Below are 15,434 nucleotides of genomic sequence, written 5' to 3'. Positions count from 1 at the left end.
CTGTATTTACTTAGCACCTCTTTGGTTTTCTTACAAGAACTCATCTGACAGGGAAATGCAGCTTGTTTGTTTGCCCTCTCTGCATACTGGACCGTCTGAGTCAGTGTTCTAACTAATACCTGATGGTCTCTGAGCTACTGTTCTACCAGACTCAGTAGTTATGTGCTTCAGGAATATTTCGGTAGAATTGGTCCTATTAGGAGACTCTTGGTGTCACCTTTGTTATCTTAAAAGCTGGTCCCTTCGCTGAGGCTCTTAATTTTTTGAAAACTTGATTCTATTTCAGCTGAAAATTGGCAAGGCTATTTAAAAAATTGAGGGAAGCCATTTAAAGAAATTGAAAAGTAATCGCAAAAAGCATTGGATACTTGTGACTTTCAGTTCTGTATCAGTTGAATTTTTGTGCTCTTTTCCCTGTGTACGTGGTGGTTCTATTTTTCTCCAATAAAACTTTTTATTTAAAAACAAAACAAAACAAAAACAAAACCCGCCGGTGATTTCCTATCACAATCAGAATGAACCCAACCCCGAACTCCTGAGCTTCTAGAGATGAAGAGCCACACCTCCCCGCCCCCGCCCCGGCCCCGGCCCCGCCCCGCCCCCGTCCCAGCCAGCTCCGCCCCCAGCCGACCCAATTCAGTGCGCGTGCGCCGCGACCTGACCTGGAAGAGGCTGTCTTCCGAGCCCACGTGTTCAACGAGCATGGCTGAGCCGGAGAGTATGGAAGTCGCTGAGCCTGTGGCTCCGGGGGAGGCCCAGAAGAGCGGAGCCCGGCCTGCCGACCGTCATGGCCTGCTCAAGCACAGCCGCGAGTTTTTGGACTTCTTCTGGGACATTGCGAAGCCGCAGCAGGAGACGCGGCTCGAGGCCACAGAGAAGCTGCTGGAGTATCTGCGCGCAAAGCCGAAGGTATGGTGGCGGGGCCTGGGGCAGGAGCAGCAGCGATCCCGGCAAGTAGCGGCGGGCTTGGGGTCACGTGGTCGCGAACCTGGACGCCCCAGGTGAGCGCGCGCCGAGGAGCGGGCATGGGAGGGTGCCAGACGACCCTTCTCACTGTCCACCTGGGCATGTGCTTGGCTCCTCAGGGATCTTCCGAGATGAAGTACGCCCTGAAGCGCCTAATCACTGGGCTCGGGGGCGGACGAGAAGCGGCCCGGCCCTGCTACAGTTTGGCCCTGGCACAGGTGAGGTGGTGGCCCCTGGAAGGGGTCCACCTGTGCTGGTCAGAACGGTGGGGAGTGAGTGAGAAGAGCAGATGTCCCAGCTGCAAGGGAAGTGAGAGCTGAGAAGCAGGGGTAGCATCTCAGGCCAGCCGATGGTAGGTGTGCCCACGTGAATGCGGAGAAAATTGTGTGAGCAAGGCCTGTGTGCACAGAAGCCCAGGCAGGCGGAAAGAGGGAGATTGAGGCTGCTTTTGGGTACCCGGGTTGACCAGCCTCCGAGGTACATGTACTGGGGATGGTAAGCTCTGGGGTGAGTTCTCTTACCTCTGCAGGGTTCAGGACCCTATTCTCCCAAGAGACACTCAGCTAATTATAAGCCATATCTAAGGAGTTTGGACAAATGGAAGGTCTCTAGAGACCCAGTCCTTGAAGACCAGTCTAGGGGGAGCTCAGATCTGGCTGTGGGGACAGGGTGTTTGGGAATCACAGTCTAGTGGCCAAAGCACCCCAGCTACGCATGGGACAGGAGACAGGGCTCAGCTCCATTCGCAGCTGTGTTTCATCATCAGCACTGCTCAGAGGCGAGTAGGCAGCTTCAGAGGCATCCTTGGGGTGGGAGCAGGGGCCCAAGGCCTGCTCCCAAGGGCAGAAGTTGAAGGGAGAAGTAGAAAGAGATTGAGGTCTGTTGGGATGTGGCAGGGCCACTCCCCCTGAGCCCCTCTCTTCTTCCTGGCAGCTGTTACAGTCTTTCGAAGACATCCCCTTGGGCAGCATCCTGCAGCAAATACAGGAGAAACATGACCTGCAGAAGGCTAAGAAGGTGAGAGTTAGCAGCCCCGAGGATATCAGCAGTCCCCCAGGGTGGGAAATGCTTGGGTCCTTCTCACAGGTGCCTGGAATCCTTTTCTAGGGGATGATGAGACCTGCCCTCTTTGGAAACCTGTTTGGGGTGCTAGCCCTCTTTCAGTCAGGCAGGCTGGTGAAGGTAAGAGTTTTGAAGGTTCTGGGTGTATGTGAACTGGCCTGGAGTGGTGGGGCAGAGTCGCACACCATGCTCAAACCCTCTCTGCCTCTGGGACCACCAGGACTCAGAAGCACTGATGAAGTCAGTGAAGCTGCTGCAGGTCCTGGGCCAGCATTATAACCACCTGCAAGAACAGCCCCAGAAGGCCCTGGTGGACATCCTCTCTCAGGTACGCACTCACCAGCTGTGGGGCCTTGGGTAACTAACACCACCCGTTATAGAAGAGCATGGAGAAGACACAGATTAATTCATGGAAATGCAGTACCATCCCACAGAAGCGTAAGTTTGGAACATAATGTTCTGTAATAACTTCACTTAAAAAGTAAGAAGGAAAAGGGATGTGGTTTAGTAACATGGTTTAGTCTAACATCTAAAGTATTTTCATGTGCAGTCAGTATCAAAATATCTATGGAGGTTTTTTTACATTCTTTATCATGGTAAATCTCTGAAATCCAGTGTATTTTATACTCACTGACCTATCTCTATTCAGATTAGCACATTTTACAAGCTCAGTGTCCACATGTGACCAGTGGCTTCCATACTGGACCATGCATTTGTAGAACAGCGCCTGACATGTGCCCAGTGGGTTAAACATGTTTGCCATTGCTGTTTTGGGCAGAGCTGGCCCCGCAGGGGTCCCCACTGACCTACTTGGGAAGTGGAGGTGGGCTAGTACCTAGAATCCTTGCTATTGTGCAAAAGCCAGGGACTGGCACATCCCAGGTCAAGGCTTTCTGCGTAGCCCTGGCCACAGAGCTGGAAGGACCTAAATTCAAATCCCAGCTCTTCACTGGGGACTCCTTGTAAAAAAAAAGAAAAAGGCTAGTCCTGAAAAACCCAAAAGAGGAATAATTAAAAGGGTGGTACTGGGCTAGTTAGCATCAGTGGGGTGCTTATTTAAACCCAGTTTCCAAGGACTTGGGAATTTGAGCTTTTTAAGAAATCTCCTCTGGTGATTCTGTTGCCTGACAAGGTGGATTGTGACTGTCCCTTCTCAGGCTGTAGCTATGCCAGGGGCCTTGGGGGAGCCTGGGGGGTAGAACAGGGCCCAAAGGGCTCCCCTCGCAGCAGGAGAGACAAAGGATGCCATGAGGGCGCCTCCCACCCACAACCTGTCTCCCCTTGCCAGGTCCCGGAGACCATGCTGCAAGAGATCCTTCCCAAGGTCCTCAAGCCCGACTTGAATTCAGTGTTCGGCTCCCCTGAGCACCTCGAGCTCTTCCTCTTGGCCCAGCAGAAGGTGCCCAAGAAGCTGGAGAAGCTGATGGGACCAGTCAACCTATTCTCGGACGAGAACGTCCCCAGGTGTGAGGGAGGTGGGCAGGTGGGCTGTCTGATCCCGGGGGCTGCCTCTCCATCCACAGATTTGCACCATGGCCCGGAGTCAGGGGGGTCCATGTGGCCCCAGGTGCCTGGCCCTTGTCTGCTGGGGAATGCCCGCTGAGTCTTCTTCACCACACACCCCCACCTTTGCAGGCTGGTGACTGTGCTAAAGACGGTGGCCAACTCTGTGAAGAAGGAACGCAAGCTACCCACCATGGCTCTGGACCTGCTCCGCCTGGCGCTCCAGGAGGACAAGTTCCCATGGTTCTGGAAGGAAGTTGTGGAGCAGGGGCTCCTGAAGAAGCAGTTCTGGCCAGCCAGGTGTGTGGGCGCTTGACCTCTCTCTGCATCCCATCCCCTCTCCCCTGTTGGGTCAGGGGGCTGAGGGCTCTGACCAGGCTCTGTCATGCACCCCCTCAGCTACCTGTGCTTCCGCCTGCTGGGTGCGGCCCTGCCCCTGCTGTCCAAGGAGCAGCTGCAGCTGGTGATGCAAGGGGACCTGATCCGACATTACGGGGAGCACATGGTCACCGCTAAGGTGAGCGCCGCCCCCGCGGCCCAACCCTGCGCAAAAGGGCCAAGCAACTGGGCTGCTTCCTGCCAAGGGGAGGGAAGGGATCAGCCAGCTTCTGGAAAAGAGGGTTGTTCTTGGTGTCAGTGGTCCTGTCTGGGATGGGCACACACAGCTGTCCCTGGGAGGAAGGGCTGGGGACCTGGGTGTCCCCCACCTCTGGGTAGAGTGAGCTGCCTGAGGGCCAACCCCCACCCCTCCATTTTCCCCTATGAGCTGAGAGTGGCAGGGTCAGCCCTTCTGCCCCCAGGCCGCTCAGCCCAGGCTGGTACAGCCAGCAATCTGTCCAGACCCTCCTCCACCCTCAGCTGGTGTTAAGGTAACACTACCATCATCACCGATGCTGTTCTGAGTACCGTCCACATGCCGCACACTAAGCTAAGTGCTCGACAGAGGAATCAGTCGTGGTTAAGAGCAGAGAACCTGGGACCAGACTGCTGGGTTCCCGTCTTGACTCCGCCGCAGCTAGCTGTGTCACCTTCCAGAGGTTGCTCCCCTTCTCTGTGCCAGCCCCTGCTTGTCCATGAGCCAAGGAGCAGGACCTTCCTTAGTGTCGTTGTGAGGATAATCAGGCTAATATCCACAGGCGCTTAAAGTAGTGCCTGGTGTGCAGGAAGTGCTGCTGGGTTTGCTTCTAGCTCATTCCATCTTTACCACCAGCTTTGGAGAGCTGCCATTCCCCCAAGTAAAGGACAGGCTCAGAGTACAGAGCAGGGGTTAAGAGCTCGATGGACTGGGGCCAAGTCCCAACTGCACCACTTTTAGCCCTGTGACCCTCAGAAGTTGCTTCCAGGCTTTCTTGTGCCTCAGTTTTCTTCATCTGCAAAACAATTAGAGGAGCCAGGACAAAGGGTTGACCCAAAGACTAAACGTGGGGGTGCCCCAGTGACCCAGCTGGGTACAAGGGAAGGGACTTCCTAGGCCCCAGATAACCTGTTGTGGAAGAGGCTGGGGGTGTGTTGGACCCCTCTTGGCTGGTGACCCCAGCACTGTGCCCGACTCTTGCAGCTCCCGAAGCAGTTCAAGTTTGCCCCGGAGATGAACGAGTACGTGGGGGCCTTCCTGGAAGGCTGCCGGGATGACCCCGAGCGGCAGCTGGCCCTGGTGGTGGCCTTCACGTCCATCACAAACCAGGGCCTCCCTGTGGTGCCCACCTTCTGGCGGGTCGTGCAGTTCCTGAGTCCCGCTGCCCTCAAGGGCTATGTGGCCTGGCTGCGGGACATGTTCCTGCAGCCTGACCTGGACTCCTTGGTGGACTTCAGCACCAACAACCAGAAGAAAACCCAAGATGCTTCGTTCCACGGGTAAGTGGGCCTGTGGGGCCCAAAGGCCTGGATCCTGCCTCCCAGATACCGTGGTTCCTCGGGCCAGGGAGGAGCCACACCTTCACTCTTAAAGGCTGCTTTGCTCACCCGTGGCCCTGTGCTGGGGATCAGGGCGTTGGGGAACCTTGGTTGGTTTTCCCGTCTCTAGGATGGGAGACACCCATTTTGCCACCTCTAAGCGGTTTCTGGGACTTGTCTCCTGCCCACAGGCCCGAGCGAGCTGTGTTCCGGCTGCGGAAGTGGATCATCCTTCGCCTGGTCAGCATCGTGGACAACCTGCATGTGGAGAAGGAGGAGGCACTGATCGAGGAGGTGGCCAGGTCTGGTCCCGAGATGTGCCTGAACCCCAACTTCCCGTGGGTGCGGCGGCCTCTTGTCTGATCCTGCTTTGGGTCCCTCCTGGAGCCAAAAGCCTGAGGGTCAAGTCACCCTTGCCCCTTGGGCAGGAGATTGGGGGAAATTCCCCAGGGAGTCTGGGTATGCCGGGGTTGGAGGGGCTCCAAGGTTCAGGCTGGCTCAGTGTTCCCCCCGCTGCCTTTGTGCATCAACGGTGCTGGGGGGGGTGCCCTTAATGACAACACCCCCGCTGCTACTCCCCCTCATGGCAGCCCTGAGAGGGGCAGGAGTGGCGGTGACCTGGCTGAGGCCACACAGCCTCACGTCTTTGGTTCCAAGGGAGGGATGCTGGTCCTCTCCCCGTTTGGGCTGGGCTCTGTTCTGCTGGGGGTCCAGGCCTGAGAAACGTCCCCTCTGACATCATCGCCTCCTGGCACCAGGCCCTCGGTGAGGCCACCCGAGAGTGGGCTGGTCAGGATGGTGGCACTGACCGAGGGAACACGGCTATCCTCCCACCCTCCCCAGGTTTTGTTTCTTCCACTCGTTCTTCGAGACAAAGAAGCCCACGTCGCAGATCCCCGAGTCCGAGCAGCACTTCTCCCTCCCCTTGGATGGCCGGACCCGGGAGGTGGTGTGCAGTGCCTTCTTCAGGTGGGCACTGGGCAGCCCCAAGAGGCCTGAGGGTGGGCGAGTGGGCAGGGAGGTGGCCTCGGGGTGGGGGGTGGGCACCACTCTCTCCAGCTCTTCATCTGAGGCCCAGTGAGTTCCAGTGACTCAAAGTGTGGGGATGGAGTGGGGTGGCTGTGTTTACCAGCCCAGCCCGTGACCCTGACTGCCCCCACCCACCCCACCACCACCAGTCTGCTGCAGACCCTCAGCACGCAGTTCAGGCTGGCGCCAGAGCAGACGGCAGACGGGCGGCCCTGGACCTACCATCTGGTGCAGTTTGCAGACGCGCTGCTGAACCACAGCCGCAACGTGGCTCCACTGACAGCCTTCACCACGCAGCAGCGCCAAGCCTGGGACCGGTGAGAGGGCGTGGTTGCCGCCCGTGGGTGGGACCCCCAGGGGTCTGACGCTGGCCGCGGTGACCTGAGAACATGCCCATCTCGCCCAGGATGCTGAAGACTCTGAAGGAGCTGGACACCCTCTCTTCAGAGGCCAAGGCCACTGCCTTCCAGCACCTGCTACTCCTGGTGGGCATCCACCTCTTCAAGGTACGGCGGCCTGGAGCGGAAGAGGCTATAGACCTAGGGTCTGCGGGGGCCAGGAGCGGCTCTGCGGAGCTGAAGGTGACAGGTTTCCTAGGCTGACTGCTCCTGGTTGCAAGTACAGCCCAAGGGAAAAACCACTCCATCCACTTACTGGACACCAGCTCTGCCCTGGGCCTAGACAGTGAAGAATCAGTGCAGGAGACCCAGGTTCAATCCCTGGGTCGGGAAGATCCCCTGGAGAAGGAAATGCCTACCCACCCCAGTATTCTTGCCTGGAGAATTCCATGGACAGAGGAGTTTGGCAGGCTACAATCCATGGGGTTGCAAAGAGTCAGACAACTGAGCAGCTAACACACGCGCTCTATCCTAAGCTTTCCAAGCAGGGTCTCTTGTTGGTATCACCCACAGTTTGGAGGCAGGCACGTTTCTGACAGGTGGGATAATAGACTCACAGAGGTCAAGGAACTTACCCCAGGCCACACAGCTTTTGGCTAGGATTCAAACATGGGGCTCTGACTCCGCTCTCTCATAGGACCTCCCCAGACTACCTTATTGGCCAGGTGTGGTGGATGTCAAGGAGGGCGGGACCTGGCTCTGGGCAGACCCATTGAGCAATGGAGATGCTTCTTCTGTCTGTCTGTGGTCAGTTAGAAGTGGGGCCGCTATTTTTCTCTTAAACTCTTGCACATTTGGAATCTACAGTGGTGAGTTGAGGGTAGTGTGTTTTTTCCTGGCGCCTCCCTCTCTCCAGCCCCCCCATGGGGTCCTATGTCCTGTCAACTTTATTTCTCATGTCATGGGTACCTCTTGTCATAACCGGTTCTCTAAAAGCCACTCTGTCTCCTTTTCCCTTCTTTCCACAAAGAAATCTTGACCATGTGTGGAGCTTAGTGCCGACAGCCCTTTTGACCCTTGTGGTTTCCTCTGGCTGTGAACCCAGGTCTCTGGAGGTTTTCCTCTCAAGTTGTACAAGGCACTTGTGGGTTGCTTCAGGTCTTCAGTAGTCTCAGGAGACAGGACTCCCTTCTGGCTTCTCAGCTGAGGTTTTTGCTTCCAGGCCTTGGGCACTCAGCCCAGCTCATGGACAAGTGGTGTGGGGAACAGTTGGTCACCATGCCCCTTCCAGTCCTTGGCACTGGACATCCGATAGAGGCTGCCCAGACCCCCAACCTCTGAGCTTGATGTGGATGAAAGCTACCCAGCCACAGCCAAGGCGCTAGAGGCAAAGATGCCCAGGGCTTTGAGCCCCTGTTCTGGCCTTCCTTCCACCACCCCCACCCCAAACATTGAAGCTGCCCTGCGATGTTACAGAAGGAAAATCTGCCTTTTCAGTACCAGCAGTCACAGAGGTTATTTTCAACTCACTGGCTGGTAGCTGGAGTCTGGGCTTATCCTTCAGCAAAATAGACTGAAAGTGACTGTGAAAGTTGCTCAGTTGTGTTCAGCTCTTTGTGACTCCGTGGACTATACAGTCCATGGAATTCTCCAGGCCAGAATACCAGAGTGGGTAACCTTTCTTTTCTCCAGGTGATCTTTCCAGCCTAGGGATTGAACCCAGGTCTCCCTCATTGCAGGCAGATTCTTTACCAGCTGAGCCACAAGAGAAGCCCAAGATAGACTTGAGTTGGTTTAAATTAAATTTGTTAAAATCGGTCATTTCCAGCTCTTTTTGTAATGATGTCGAGCCAGGTGTGGGAGGAGGAATCTGGAACTGCAGATGAGGAGGCAGGGACCTGCGGGTGCCCTGTGACCCTGATCCAGCCAGCCTGGTCAGGCTCCCCACCGCCCTGGGCACCGGTGGGGAGGTTGGGCTTCATCTTCTGTGAGGCTCATAGACTGTGTGTCTGGATGTTAGGTCATCAGCTCTTGGACTGTCCCTGGGGTCTGGCTCTAGCCCTCTGCTCTAGATTGTGAGGGTGACTGGCCAGGACAGTCTGGAGTCTTTGGGGCCTTGATGCCAGCCCCTCCCCTTTGGTCACTGCCTCTCCCAGCTGAGCAAAAGCTGGGCCTGGGGCCTGGCCCCTGATTTCTGTCCTGTCCCACCTAGTCCCCTGCAGAAAGCTGTGACCTCCTGGGCGACATCCAGACCTGCATCAAGAAGAGCCTGGGGGAGAAGACCCGCCGGACCCGTTCCAAGGCCACCAGTGGGTCGTCGTCCCTGGGACGGGTGGTGGGTGATGGGCAGACAGTAGGACCCAGCGAGGGGCACTCAGACCTGCTCCAAGGCCACCAGTGGGTCATCGTCCCTGGGATGGGTGGCAGGTAATAGGCAGACAGTAGGACCCAGCGTGGGGCGCTCAGACCTGCTCCAAGGCCACCAGTGGGTTGTCGTCCCTGAGGTGGGTGGCGGGTGATGGGCAGACAGTAGGACCCAGCGTGGGGCGCTCAGGCCTCCTGCAAGGCCACCAGTGGGTTGTCGTCCCTGTGGGTGGGGGGGATGATGGGCAGACAGCATGGGTCACTTGCGCCCTGCCCAGGCTCACCCCTGCCCTGTTTGCAGACCCCCAGGAGCCGCCGTGGGTGGAGGTGCTGGTGGAGATCCTGCTATCCCTGTTGGCCCAGCCCAGCCACCTGATGCGCCAGGTGGCCCGCAGCGTGTTTGGCCACGTCTGCTCCCATCTGACCCTGCGTGCCCTGCAGCTCATCCTGGATGTAAGTGGGGGCCTCTGGGGACGTGGGTCCCAGGATGGGGCTCTCCGAGCCCAGGGCTGCACCAGGGCTGCTGCGTCCTTGCTGTGACCTGCATGGTTGGAGGGCGGGGGCCTCCTTCAGAGTCACCTGCTGTGTACCCCTGACTCAAGGTCAGTTCTGTCAAGGACACTGGAGGGAATGGCTTTCTCTCCCAGGCTCCATCTTCCTCCCTGAAATGGGGACCTTTGGCTGAGACTGAATGGGAGGGGGAGGGAAGGCAGTTGAGAAGGTCCCAGGGCCTGAGGGGGTGGTGAAGGGGCAGGGACAGCAGATGGGATGGCCAACTGGGACTCCCCGCAGGTGCTCAACCCGGAGGAGAGCCAGGACGAGGACGACAACGTGGTGGTAATGGACGATTCTGAGGAGCAGCTACTCGGGGATGTGGAGGTACTTGTCAGCAAAGGGCAAGTGGTGGGCGGACACGCGTGGGCCACCGGGAGGCGTGACACAAGGCCCACCCACAGGACAAGAGCTCGGATGGCGAGGACAGCAAGGGCAACAAAGGCTCGGAGAGCGAGGAGGACAGCGACGAGGAGGACAGCGACGAGGAGGACCGAGACGGGGACGTGGACCAGGGCTTCCGGGAGCAGCTGATGGCGGTGCTGCAGGCCGGGAAGGCGCTGGTGAGTGGGGGCTGGGCTTGGGGGCCCCCGTCCCTCTGCACCTTCTCTTGCACGAGGTGGGGCTGCTCACCAGGCCTCTGTCCCCTGACCCCCCAGGGTGGAGCAGACAATGAGGATGACGACGACGATGAGGAGCTGGGGGATGAGGCCATGATGGCCCTGGACAAGAGCCTGGCCAGCCTCTTCGCTGAGCAGAAGCTGCGCATCCAGGCTCGGAAGGATGAGAAGAACAAGCTGCAGAAGGAGAAGGCGCTGCGGCGGGACTTCCAGATCCGGGTGAGCCCCGGCCCTGCCCTCCCCCTCGCCCTGCCCCGCCCCTCCCCCTGCCCTCACCCCCACGCATGGCTGAGCTCACCCTTCCCACTGCAGGTCCTAGACCTGATCGAGGTGCTGGTGACCAAGCAGCCCGAGAACCCCCTGGTCCTGGAGCTGCTCGAGCCTCTCCTGCTCGTCATCCGGCGGAGCATGCGCAGCAACAGCAGCGCCAAGCAGGAGCAGGACCTGCTGCACAAGACAGCCCGCATCTTCACGTGAGCATGGGCGGGTGGGTGGGCCCAGACAGCCAGGCCGGGGGGCTCCCGGAGAGAAGGGATGGGAGCCAGGGGCCTACATCACTCAGGAGCCTTCACCCATCTGTTCCTGCAGTGCTTAGCACAGGGCCCCCAGTCCCATCGATGCTCTCAGGGTCACTGTAGGTGGGAAAGCAGACTTGGCGCCCAGTTGTGACAGGCCGGGGCTGTGGCAGTGAGTGGACAGGAGACGGGACACTTAACCCAGCCTTGAGGGACCAGGGAAGGCTTCCTGGGAGAGCGTGTCAGCAGTGCTGGGAGCCGTGGAGCTCGCTCATCGACCCAGAGGCCACAGGCAGAACAGGAAGGCGTGTCTGACGCAGTCAGAACATAAGCAGCTTGTGGCCCGGCCGACCTCAGTGTTGAGGGGCCACAGTGGCCTTTGCGGCAAGTGCAGAGGTGGGTGCTGCTGGAGCAGGGAGCCCAGCAACGGAGATGTAGGTAGCAGGTAGAGCCCTGCCTCCTGGGGAAGAGGGGGGAGTGTGGAGACAAAGTCCTAACAAGGACTTGAGATGGGGGGTGTGCCCCCAGTGTCCCCACCTCAACCGGCCCAGGTCACACTTTCTCAGCTAGTTCTCTGCCCAGACACACAGTGTCCTGAGCACACAGACCCTGGTTTTGCTTTACAAAGGGCCCAGAAGCCACTGTCCCCTGAGAGACAGGTGCTCAGGGGGCTGAGAACCACATCGGGGTGTTGGCCTATGGTGGGGTGTCACCCAGGAAGCCAATTTCCCTCCGGCTCTTCCTCGGTAGATCTCTGTGTGGCCCCGGGCCTCCCCCGCAGCCTCGGTCAGGCCCCTGTCTTTAGGAGTCTGTTTCCCGCCTGTGAAGTGGGGCTCGGGTCTGCTGGGGTTGGGGGGCGTTGTGACCAGCTCTGCCCCCGTCCCCCCCAGGCATCACTTGTGCCGCTCCCGGCATTACTGCCGCACAGCAGGCGACCGCGTGGAGACTCTGTACGCCCGGCTGGAGCGCCTGGTGCAGCAGGCCGGCCAGCAGGCTGACTCCTCCGTCGCCCTCTACCACTTCAACGCCTCCCTCTACCTGCTCCGTGTCCTGAGGGGCAGCACCGTGGACAAGTCCACCCGCAAGGCCCAGAAGAAGGAGAAAGCCAGCAAAGACGCCAGCTCCCAGCCCCAGGGCCCGGAGGTAAGCAGAGCTGGCCCGGGGAGGCCCGGCCTGAACGTCCAACACCGCTAAATGGGAGCACGTCCCAGGAGGCAGTGGGGCAGTCAGTCCACCCATTTCACTGACCGGGGGGTGAGGCCGCAGCTTCCCCGGGACCCAGCCTTCCACCTTCTGAAGGCAGCCCAGGCTGGGCTCCCGTGCCAGGCCCCCGCTCCCTGGCATTACACCAGCCCTCTCTGCCGTGGCGCAGGCTGCCAGCTGCCTGGACTTGAGCCTTGTGACCCCGATCTACTCGTCAGCACTGAGCTCCTTCCTGACCAAGCGCAACAGCCCCCTCACGGTCCCCATGTTCCTCAGCCTCTTCTCCCGGCACCCAGTGAGTATCGGGCGAGGCCACCCCCTCAGGCCCCTGCTGGGCCCCATCCTCACTGCCCACCTCACTGCCCACCATTTCCTCCACAGATGCTCTGTAAGAACCTGCTCCCCATCGTGGTCGAGCACGTGACAAGCCACACGCGGCCCCGCCATCAGGTAAGGCCTTCCCAGATCCCAGCCCCAGGTTTGTGTGCATTACCCGCTTGACTTACGTCTGCTCGGCTGTTGGGGAGACTCAGGAATGCTGCCCTGGGGGTCAGGGTCGGGTGAGCCTGCCCCTCTAACCTGGCCAGTCCCCCCCAACCACGCCACTGTAGGCCCAGAGTAAGTGGGGGTGGGGGGACACTTCCCACATGGCCTGAGTCCTCCGGCTCCTCAGAGATCACGCCCTGGCCCGACGGGTATGCCTGGGGGCCAGGGTAGGAAGAGGGGACTGGAGAAAAATGTCCTGAGTTAGTAGGGGGCCAGGAACCATGTCTAGCTCACCTCCCTGCTGCCCCCCTCGGCCTCAGGTCTCCCCACTACCTGAGAAGGGCGGGCGGGAGCAGGCGGTGGTGACAGCTGAGCCTAGAGCTCCGGTGATGACAGCCCAGGCGGGCTCGCAGGGGTCACCCCGCGTGCCAAGGCTCCTGGTGACCACATGCTCCCACCCCAGGTCCAGGCCTGCCTGCTGCTCCAGAAGACTCTGCCCACACGGGAGCTGCGCGTGTGCTTTAAGGACCCAGAGTGGAAGCAGCTGCTGGGCCAGACCCTGGGGAAGGTCACCGAGGTAACAGCCCTGGGCTCTCCTCACCCACCGGCTGGCTGTGGTCCTCGGGAACCCAGGGGCGAGGGTTGCCGGACCCTGCGCCTCGGGGTGGGTTTGGGGTTCCCCCAGGAGACGTTTCTTCCCCGGGGACCCTAGTCTCACGTGGGAGACGAGCTTCAGGCAGCTCTCCGGAGTGGCTCAGCCCGGCCACCTTTTCCCCCAGACCCTACGGACGCTGGGCGAGGCTGAGACCAAGTCGGGGCACCAGAGGGAGCTGGCGGCCTTGGAGCTGCTCAACACTCTGTTCAGGAATTTCCAACACGAGGTGAGCCCTGGGCCCAGCGGGAGGTCGCTGGGCGGGCAGAGCAGAGGCTGGGGGGCAGGTGGGACATCTGGGGAAGGGTCTGGATGCCAGGGTGAGGAAACCGGGCTTTGTTTATTTGAGGCGGGCTACTGCCACAACCTGTGCTTGGCCAGGGTGGGGTGAGCTGGCGTGCTGCTGCCGTGCTCCAGTGAGAAAGCTGAGAAGGGGCTGGGAGGGCTGGCGACTGCGGGAGGACGTGCTGTTAGGTGGGAACCCGGGCTCCCAGACTTGCAGAGACGGAGCAGGGGTATGGCGTGTGAGACGCATGAGGGCCATGGGGCGGCTGTGGGCAAGTCTGGTTCCCCCAGTCTGGCCCAGAGGGAAAGGTGTGGGGGTCCTTGGCGTAAACACTGATCAAAGCCCCAGTGCAGGGAACCTTCCAGGAGGGTGCCGCGGGGGCAGATGCTGAGCAGCAGGCAGACCCCGAAAAGCCACACGCAGAGTGGTAGCAAAAAGCCAGGAGAAGGGCCGTTCTGGAAGCCAGTGGCTTTCAAAAACACCCCACTCAGTACTGACAGGGAAGGAGAGATGGAAAAGGGGCCTTTGGCAACCCCAAGGTCACTGCATGGTGCCCCTGAGGTGGGTGGGCTTTGGGCCGTGGGAAGAGAGAACAGACTTGGCACCTCTGGCCCTTTTTTTCTCCCAAGGTGAGAGAGGCCAGGGAGGCACAGGCTGAAGGGGTGGCTGAGGGTCCACGAAGGGGTGGGCTCGCAGAGAGGCAGTAACTGGGTGAGGGTGGGGGGAGTGGCGCCCGGGAGCTGGGGAGAGGCCGTGCCTCTGGTCACCACTGCAGCCGCAGCCTTGCCCGCCTGTCTGCAGAAGCTGACCATGGACCTGACCGCCATCCTGGGCGTGCTGCAGAGCCGACAGCCGAGGCTGCAGCAGAGCCTACAGCAGGGGGAGCACTCGGCCGGGTCCAGCCGCCTCCACGACCTCTACTGGCAGGCCATGAAGTTCCTCGGGGTCCAGTACGTTTCAGGGAGGGCGGGCGCTGGAAAGACCCTCATGTTGTATGCGCTCTGATGTTCTCTCACCACAAGTTTCCTTACTCTGCTCACTTCCCCCTAGGCGCCCCAAGTCAGAGAAGGATACCAAGGAGGCCCCTCAGGCCACACAGCAGAGCCCTGTTAGCATGAAGCGGAAGAAAAAGGGCTTCTTGCCAGAGACCAAGAAGCGCAAGAAACGTAAACCAGAGGCCACCACGCAGGAGGAGGTGGTGGCCAAGCCTGAAGCCGCCAGTGGGGACCAGCCCCCCAGCACCGGCAAGAAGAAGAAGAAGAAGAAGAAGACGAAGAAGACCAAGTCCCCGGCCCAGCCCCAGGTGAATGGGACACCTGCCGCCAAGAGTCCGACCCCAGAGCCCCCTGCCGTGAGCCCCAGCACCCCCGCCAAGACCCCAAAGCCACAGAAGAAAAGCCAGAAGTTGTCCCAGGTGAACGAAGCCACTCCACTGCCTCCTGAATCCCCCAAGGAGCCGGCTGCCAAAAAGCGTCAGAAGAAGCTGCCCCAGAAGGGAGTATCAGGCAAGTCGCCACAGTCCGCACTGCCTCGGAAAAAGGCCAGGTTGTCCTTGGCCAGCAGGAGCCCCAGCCTCCTCCAGAGCGGGGCCAAGAAGAAGGTGCAGCTGAGGAAGGCGAAAAAGCTCTGAGTGCCCCCCTCCACCCCATTGTGCTCAATCCTTTCTGACTCCTTGCAACTCCATAGACCCACCAGGCCGCCTCTGTCCATGGGATTTTACAGACTAGAATACGGGAGTGGGTTGCAGTCATTCCTTTCTCCAGGGGATCTTTGCGACCCAGGGATTGAACCCGCAGCTCCTGCATTGCCGGCAGATTGTTTCCCACCGCATCACCCTAGAGACTTTTTTTCACCATGATTTTAATAAACTAGCTACTGTCTAAGGGTCTACCTTCCATGCTGGGGGTAGTGGGTCTGCTGCAGCAGGCATGGCCTGAGAGACCCCAGCCTTAAGCTGGGCCCCGC

General features: G+C 59.5%; 1 protein-coding gene across 1 annotated transcript; it reads left to right on the top strand.

The window, feature by feature from the left end:
* Window positions 1–675: 675 nt before the first annotated feature.
* On the top strand, window positions 676–15,352 carry MYBBP1A (MYB binding protein 1a). The gene is made up of 26 exons (XM_061143165.1): window positions 676–909; window positions 1,086–1,184; window positions 1,900–1,983; window positions 2,074–2,148; window positions 2,249–2,356; window positions 3,317–3,492; window positions 3,664–3,831; window positions 3,931–4,048; window positions 5,090–5,385; window positions 5,616–5,726; window positions 6,268–6,393; window positions 6,603–6,770; window positions 6,860–6,959; window positions 9,004–9,100; window positions 9,457–9,608; window positions 9,948–10,034; window positions 10,112–10,270; window positions 10,367–10,546; window positions 10,640–10,800; window positions 11,733–11,985; window positions 12,215–12,340; window positions 12,427–12,495; window positions 12,995–13,108; window positions 13,311–13,412; window positions 14,271–14,419; window positions 14,520–15,352. Exons 1-26 carry the CDS (start codon window positions 703–705, stop codon window positions 15,097–15,099), a joined length of 4,065 nt encoding a protein of 1,354 aa, XP_060999148.1. The 5' UTR covers window positions 676–702; the 3' UTR covers window positions 15,100–15,352.
* The last annotated feature ends 82 nt before the right edge of the window (window positions 15,353–15,434 follow it).

Source organism: Dama dama, chromosome 5, assembly GCF_033118175.1.
Source record: "Dama dama isolate Ldn47 chromosome 5, ASM3311817v1, whole genome shotgun sequence".
Taxonomy (NCBI): Eukaryota; Metazoa; Chordata; class Mammalia; order Artiodactyla; family Cervidae; genus Dama; species Dama dama.
Note: the sequence above shows the minus strand (reverse complement) of the source record. Positions and strands in the feature narration are given on the sequence as shown.

Coding starts and splice junctions, on each gene's coding strand:
- MYBBP1A (XM_061143165.1), top strand. CDS start 703: ATGGCTGAGCCGGAGAGTATGGAAGTCGCTGAGCCTGTGGCTCCGGGG. Junction 3,493..3,663: donor TCGGACGAGAACGTCCCCAG/GTGTGAGGGAGG, acceptor CCACCTTTGCAG/GCTGGTGACTGTGCTAAAGA. Junction 6,960..9,003: donor TGGGCATCCACCTCTTCAAG/GTACGGCGGCCT, acceptor TGTCCCACCTAG/TCCCCTGCAGAAAGCTGTGA.